Raw genomic sequence first — 7789 nt, 5'->3', positions numbered from 1 at the left:
ATTGCAGGCCAGAAGGGCTTGGCACAAAATATTCAAAGTGATAAAAACCCAGGACCTACAATCAAGATTACTTTACTCAGCAAAGTTATCTTTTAGAATCGAAGGACAGAAAAAGAGCTTCTCAGACAAGAAAAAGCTAAAGGAGTTCATTGCTACCAAGCCGGTATTATAGGAAATGTTGGAGGGACTTAAGAAGAGAAAAATATGTATCAAAAGTCTAAATAAAGAATGGAATAACTACATATCTATGAAGTATTTCAAATGAAAAAGAATTTAATGCTCCAATCAAAAGATAGGGTGGCTGAACGGATAAGAAAACAAGATCCTTATATATGCTGCCTACGATATTCACTTCAGATTAAGACACACACAGACTAAAAGTAATGGGATGGAAAAAGGTTTTTCATGAAGGATCTATCTAGAGAGTAGTGTGCTGAGTGCAGTAAATCAGATAGAGGAAGACAAATGCCATATGACTGTACATATATGTGGAATCTAAAGGACAAAATAAACAAACAAAAAAACAGAAACAAACTCATAGATACAGAGAACATTTTGAGGGTTACCAGATGGGAGGGTGGTTTGAGGGGGTGGGTGAAAAAGGGGGAAGGGAGTAAGTAGTACAAATTGGTGGTTACAAAATAGTCACAGAGATAGAAAGTACAGCATAAGGAATACAGCCAATAATATTGTAATAACTATGCATGGTGTCAGAGGGGCACTAGATTTATTTGGGTCATCACTTTTTGAGTTATATAGATGTTTAATCACTATGTTGTACATCTGAAATTAATATAGTCCTATATGCCAATAATAACTGAAAAATAAAAATTACTAATTAAAAAAAATCAAGAAAACTGCCTGCAGAAAGAAGAAAGAAGCCATTGCTATCTGCCTAGCTGACTTCTCTAAGGCAGACGGTCCCTAACTTTATAAGGTAAATTTCAAACGCAGTGGTCATTTTTCAAGTTTATTTGCTCTGCTGTTCTCCTGCCTTGTGCTGGTCTTTGTTTTACTAAGTTTCTCAGTAGTCACTCTGGCTCCATGACCCTACCTTTGTATGACTAATAGCATACCAGGAAAATGTATACAGTGGGTGAATAAGTACTCGTTAATTGTACTGATTTCTAAAAATGTCTCCTGGGTGTTCTGAACAACCACTCCACCCCCAAACTTTTCCCTTTATGAATTCTTCTCCTAATCTACTTACTTTTTGGGCAGAGCTAATTGACTGTCATCATGAAAATGAGTTAAAGAGATGGGGTGATGAACTAGCAGGGTAGTGGCTTTGGATTTAACTTGGGCCTGAGTACTTGCTCTGCCACCTAATAGATCTGTGACCCATATGCAGGTCAAATCTCTTGTCAGCTTCTTTCCTATTGTAATAGGAGACATATTACCTCTCAGTGGGGAGTAAGATTTAAGGATGTAATTAAGACATATTCTCAAAACGCAGTCCCCATTAAGTTTCCCCCACCGCGACTCTGCCATTAGACAGAAAATTCAACTGTGCTCTCCAGTAGGCAAAGAAAAATGGGGCCCTGTCCACCAGTCACAGAAATTGGGTGTACCTTATTATCTCCGCCTGAGACAGCTAGGATGTTAGCTGTGATGGACCAGCTCACATGCCACACAACATCATTGAACTTGTGCAGTAGTTTGGGAGACCACATGTTGCTTGAGGCATCATCACAGGTCCAAATGAACACACGACCATCCTGGGAAAACACAGGAGAGTCAGCAGATGGGGGCAGAAATTATGCATTGATATCTTCCCAATCTGGAGCTATATTGGACCTTTGCAGGAACTGGTTGGTGGATTCAGTGCAAAGCATGGTGTCCACAATTTTGATCGCCAATTTCCAGCCCAGTACCCATGCTTTTATCCCTTTACCCCAGGAATACACTTCACATAGATCAAGAGTCTTGAAGGTTCCTTTCCTCATACTGGTATATCTTTGCATTGCTAACTCTCAAATTTTCTCTGGGGTTTTTCCTCATGCCTGCCAAATCATTTTTGTTTCAGCTCCCTCTGGCTCTATTTATACTTTCTCAACTGAATTCGTATGGCTAAAAACCAAGCTCAGAGAATGAGGAGGTTAAAAAAAAAACCCTCTGAAATTTAAGACCAAACAAAACAGGCTCAAATGAGTTCTTTGGTTTATGAGTTCTCCTAATCTAAAAGTCCTGGTTTAACCCTTGCCTAGAGTGTTGGTAGCATATAATTAAAGGCTTGTTCTTGGTCTTTCTTTTGTGATCTGCCTAGGAAGAGTGTGGATAGTAGACCACAAGGTTTTAGAATTTTCCATTGCCCTGGTCCTTGCTTGGAAATAGACTCTCAGAAATGCACCTGGGCACCTCCACTCTCTAATTACACAAAGGTCAAGAGGGGAAACTGATCCTGAATTTCCCTGCTCTTGGCTCAGTGGAGGCAAGCCACTTGTGGCTTCTGATCAAGAGTTCATAGTGTGATTACCTGGCTCCAAAAGCTCCCCTATCTCCACTGGTCCAGAGGTGCCTGTTGTCCTGCCCTTACCTTTTAAGGACTTTCTCCTAATGAGACTGCAAGGACTGATGGAACTTATTCAGAAATTAAATAACATGGGACACTCTCATGGGTCTGAGCTGACCTGGGAGCAGCTGGCGATGGTGCTGGTGGGTAGGCCAATGGAAGGGGCCCAAGCCACATCTCGAACCCAGTCACTGTGTGCTTCCAGCTTCTGTTCCTCCTTCCACTGACCATCTTCCTCCTCCCTAATAGGGGAGATTAGTGAGAGAATCCAGCAGATAGCAGCCCAGGTGACTTTCCCACACCTCCATTCCTTCCCAATCCCATTGGCTCCACAGGGGCTGAGAAGCTATTCCATCTTTCTGATTTCATTTGTTGAGCCTGTAGAATTTTATTCAGTTCACTAGCTATAATGCTCTGTTCCTTTATAGCCAAGTCGGCTCTAGCAGTTAGGAATTAGGCAAAGAGTAAAAGTGCTTGAGAAAAAGGCACGTTATCTTTCTTTTTTTTTTAATGGATGTCCTCTGACAGATTGAAAATAGTATTCTGTGGGCAGGTGGGAAAAAGAAAGGTGATCCTGTTTCTTGTGAACTGTGGCTGAGTCATGGTAGGTAAGGAAGAAAGAAGTATCCCTTGAGAAGTTCAACCACCCCACTTACTTCCACAGCTTGATGAGGTTGTCACAGCCGCCAGAGGCAAACTTCTTGATGTAGTTGGGCTTCTGCCCTGATGGTTGGTCTATGAGGCTTCCAGGTACAACGGCAGGGGCCCAGCTGACGGCATTGCAGCCAATCTGTAAGAAGAGGGACTTGTGGGGATTCTGTCCTTTTGCCTTGCCATTGGACAATGCTTTGGCAGATCCAAGGCTGCTGCTCATTTCCTCTCCAATACTCAGGACTGAATTATGTAGGACAGCTGTGGTTACAAAATAGTCACAGAGATAGAAAGTACAGCATAAGGAATACAGCCAATAATATTGTAATAACTATGCATGGTGTCAGAGGGGCACTAGATTTATTTGGGTCATCACTTTTTGAGTTATATAGATGTTTAATCACTATGTTGTACATCTGAAATTAATATAGTCCTATATGCCAATAATAACTGAAAAATAAAAATTACTAATTAAAAAAAATCAAGAAAACTGCCTGCAGAAAGAAGAAAGAAGCCATTGCTATCTGCCTAGCTGACTTCTCTAAGGCAGACGGTCCCTAACTTTATAAGGTAAATTTCAAACGCAGTGGTCATTTTTCAAGTTTATTTGCTCTGCTGTTCTCCTGCCTTGTGCTGGTCTTTGTTTTACTAAGTTTCTCAGTAGTCACTCTGGCTCCATGACCCTACCTTTGTATGACTAATAGCATACAAGGAAAATGTATACAGTGGGTGAATAAGTACTCGTTAATTGTACTGATTTCTAAAAATGTCTCCTGGGTGTTCTGAACAACCACTCCACCCCCAAACTTTTCCCTTTATGAATTCTTCTCCTAATCTACTTACTTTTTGGGCAGAGCTAATTGACTGTCATCATATCTAAATGAGTTAAAGAGATGGGGTATGGGGTGATGAACTAGCAGGGTAGTGGCTTTGGATTTAACTTGGGCCTGAGTACTTGCTCTGCCACCTAATAGATCTGTGACCCATATGCAGGTCAAATCTCTTGTCAGCTTCTTTCCTATTGTAATAGGAGACATATTACCTCTCAGTGGGGAGTAAGATTTAAGGATGTAATTAAGACATATTCTCAAAACGCAGTCCCCATTAAGTTTCCCCCACCGCGACTCTGCCATTAGACAGAAAATTCAACTGTGCTCTCCAGTAGGCAAAGAAAAATGGGGCCCTGTCCACCAGTCACAGAAATTGGGTGTACCTTATTATCTCCGCCTGAGACAGCTAGGATGTTAGCTGTGATGGACCAGCTCACATGCCACACAACATCATTGAACTTGTGCAGTAGTTTGGGAGACCACATGTTGCTTGAGGCATCATCACAGGTCCAAATGAACACACGACCATCCTGGGAAAACACAGGAGAGTCAGCAGATGGGGGCAGGAATTATGCATTGATATCTTCCCAATCTGGAGCCATACTGGACCTTTGCAGGAACTGGTTGGTGGATTCAGTGCAAAGCATGGTGTCCACAATTTTGATCGCCAATTTCCAGCCCAGTACCCATGCTTTTATCCCTTTACCCCAGGAATACACTTCACATAGATCAAGAGTCTTGAAGGTTCCTTTCCTCATACTGGTATATCTTTGCATTGCTAACTCTCAAATTTTCTCTGGGGTTTTTCCTCATGCCTGCCAAATCATTTTTGTTTCAGCTCCCTCTGGCTCTATTTATACTTTCTCAACTGAATTCGTATGGCTAAAAACCAAGCTCAGAGAATGAGGAGGTTAAAAAAAAAACCCTCTGAAATTTAAGACCAAACAAAACAGGCTCAAATGAGTTCTTTGGTTTATGAGTTCTCCTAATCTAAAAGTCCTGGTTTAACCCTTGCCTAGAGTGCTGGTAGCATATAATTAAAGGCTTGTTCTTGGTCTTTCTTTTGTGATCTGCCTAGGAAGAGTGGATAGTAGACCACAAGGTTTTAGAATTTTCCATTGCCCTGGTCCTTGCTTGGAAATAGACTCTCAGAAATGCACCTGGGCACCTCCACTCTCTAATTACACAAAGGTCAAGAGGGGAAACTGATCCTGAATTTCCCTGCTCTTGGCTCAGTGGAGGCAAGCCACTTGTGGCTTCTGATCAAGAGTTCATAGTGTGATTACCTGGCTCCAAAAGCTCCCCTATCTCCACTGGTCCAGAGGTGCCTGTTGTCCTGCCCTTACCTTTTAAGGACTTTCTCCTAATGAGACTGCAAGGACTGATGGAACTTATTCAGAAATTAAATAACATGGGACACTCTCATGGGTCTGAGCTGACCTGGGAGCAGCTGGCGATGGTGCTGGTGGGTAGGCCAATGGAAGGGGCCCAAGCCACATCTCGAACCCAGTCACTGTGTGCTTCCAGCTTCTGTTCCTCCTTCCACTGACCATCTTCCTCCTCCCTAATAGGGGAGATTAGTGAGAGAATCCAGCAGATAGCAGCCCAGGTGACTTTCCCACACCTCCATTCCTTCCCAATCCCATTGGCTCCACAGGGGCTGAGAAGCTATTCCATCTTTCTGATTTCATTTGTTGAGCCTGTAGAATTTTATTCAGTTCACTAGCTATAATGCTCTGTTCCTTTATAGCCAAGTCGGCTCTAGCAGTTAGGAATTAGGCAAAGAGTAAAAGTGCTTGAGAAAAAGGCACGTTATCTTTCTTTTTTTTTAATGGATGTCCTCTGACAGATTGAAAATAGTATTCTGTGGGCAGGTGGGAAAAAGAAAGGTGATCCTGTTTCTTGTGAACTGTGGCTGAGTCATGGTAGGTAAGGAAGAAAGAAGTATCCCTTGAGAAGTTCAACCACCCCACTTACTTCCACAGCTTGATGAGGTTGTCACAGCCGCCAGAGGCAAACTTCTTGATGTAGTTGGGCTTCTGCCCTGATGGTTGGTCTATGAGGCTTCCAGGTACAACGGCAGGGGCCCAGCTGACGGCATTGCAGCCAATCTGTAAGGAGAGGGACTTGTGGGGACTCTGTCCTTTTGCCTTGCCATTGGACAATGCTTTGGCAGATCCAAGGCTGCTGCTCATTTCCTCTCCAATACTCAGGACTGAATTATGTAGGACAGCTGTTTTGATGAACTAAAGATTAGTGACTCTTAATTCTCCTTCAGGGATTCCTAATAGTGCATGTATTTTTTCAGCAATATGCATTTAAAATAAGAATTAGGAATTCTCAGGAATTTAACATTTTTTAAGTCATGAAGGGAGGGCACAGATTCAGAAAAACACATAGTAAATATATGGCTTAATGAATACTCTAAAGCACTCTTGTAATTGCTACCAGGTCAAGAAATAAAAACTGCCATTTACTTAGGAAGCCCTATCATTGTGTCCTACCTGAATCACAGACCCTCACCCACTGTATGTAACCATTATCCTGACTTCTTTTTTAGTTCTGTCATCCAAATGTGCACCCCTAGACGTGACAGTTTAGACTTGCCATTTAAACACTTTTTGGGGATTCTTTTTTTATCCTAATTTATAGATTCCTCTTCCAATCCTTTTTCCTTACAATTTTTCTGCTGAAGAATCAGTCATATGACCTGTAGTCTCTCAGGCTGGTTTCTGCTGTTACATACTTAGTTCGACATGTTCCTCTCAATTCCTAAAAGTTTTCAGCTAGATCAAAGATCCCTTTGCCAAGACTAGGTGTATGTTTTCATTGGGAGGCACATGTCAGATTGTCTCCATTATTAGCACCTGTCAATAATTTATACCTCTCTTAATTTACTAGGCATTACAAAATGGTGATACTGTAATTCTATTAATTTCTTTGTCATTTATTACATTGAATACTCTAGATAGGGGCAATTCCTCTCATTAATATTTGGTCCCCCAGGGGTACAGATCAGATAGGAAAGGCAAGATATACTTCATTCTTTCTGAACTGGTTCCCTGTCATTCTCCAAAGATGACTGATTCTTTTAAATATCATTATGAACTCATGGATTTAAGCGTATTTGATGGGTTTCAGTTCACTGCAATGATTCTCATTTTGACACTCAAACTGCCCATCTTTGGCAGTGAGCCTGTTCAAGCTGGTTCTTTTGACATAACCCTAGTATATCAAAGTTTGTTTTTGATAATTTTTCTATCTGGTATGACAAGATGTTCCAAGCTTATTTTGTACATTTCCTGACTCAGACCTGGAATAAGCCATTTCCTCAAGAGCTCTGGTTTCTTTTAGTGATGTTCACAGTCACATTATTATTTATTTTATCTTATTTCACAGACCAGTCTCAGAATAATATTGCCAATATGACTACTAAAGTCATTTAATAAAGTGTTTGCAATGCTCTTTCCATTCTCCCTCACAGTTTTTTTTTGGGTGGGGTGGGGTGATGAGGAAGTGTTTGTGTGTAAATGATGCCAAAATAAAAAAATATAGATCTCTAGCTGTTTGTGTGCCATACTGCTTTTAACAGTTGCATTCTATCTACCCTAGGAGAGCACATGGCCATTACATCCTTTATTCTACCTTCTAACCCTCATTTAGTCTTAGTTCCCTACAATATATTTATATAGGCATCCCTTGGAGATATTGCAGGTCTGGTTCCAGACCACCACTATAAAGTGAGTATCACAATAAAACAAGTTGTAATATTTTTGCTGGTGGAAGGTCAGCCTTC

General features: G+C 41.3%; 1 protein-coding gene across 3 annotated transcripts in view; it reads right to left on the bottom strand.

Moving 5' to 3' along the window:
* The window catches only part of SEC13 (SEC13 homolog, nuclear pore and COPII coat complex component), a 45392-nt gene that overhangs the window by 19042 nt on the left and 18561 nt on the right, over positions 1 to 7789 (bottom strand). For 2 of the 3 annotated variants that reach the window (XM_023536847.1, XM_023536848.1), the window contains exons 5-10: positions 5971 to 6104; positions 5434 to 5557; positions 4377 to 4523; positions 3169 to 3302; positions 2631 to 2754; positions 1572 to 1718 (exon numbers count right to left, since the gene is read on the bottom strand). In XM_023536847.1, coding sequence (XP_023392615.1) covers positions 1572 to 1718; positions 2631 to 2754; positions 3169 to 3302; positions 4377 to 4523; positions 5434 to 5557; positions 5971 to 6104 — 810 coding nt within the window. The remainder of the gene's footprint in view (positions 1 to 1571; positions 1719 to 2630; positions 2755 to 3168; positions 3303 to 4376; positions 4524 to 5433; positions 5558 to 5970; positions 6105 to 7789) is intronic. The other variant, XM_023536849.1, reaches the window with a different exon arrangement.

The sequence above is a fragment of the Pteropus vampyrus genome, unplaced genomic scaffold (genome assembly GCF_000151845.1).
Source record: "Pteropus vampyrus isolate Shadow unplaced genomic scaffold, Pvam_2.0 Scaffold171, whole genome shotgun sequence".
Classification (NCBI taxonomy): domain Eukaryota; kingdom Metazoa; phylum Chordata; class Mammalia; order Chiroptera; family Pteropodidae; genus Pteropus; species Pteropus vampyrus.
Note: the sequence above shows the minus strand (reverse complement) of the source record. Positions and strands in the feature narration are given on the sequence as shown.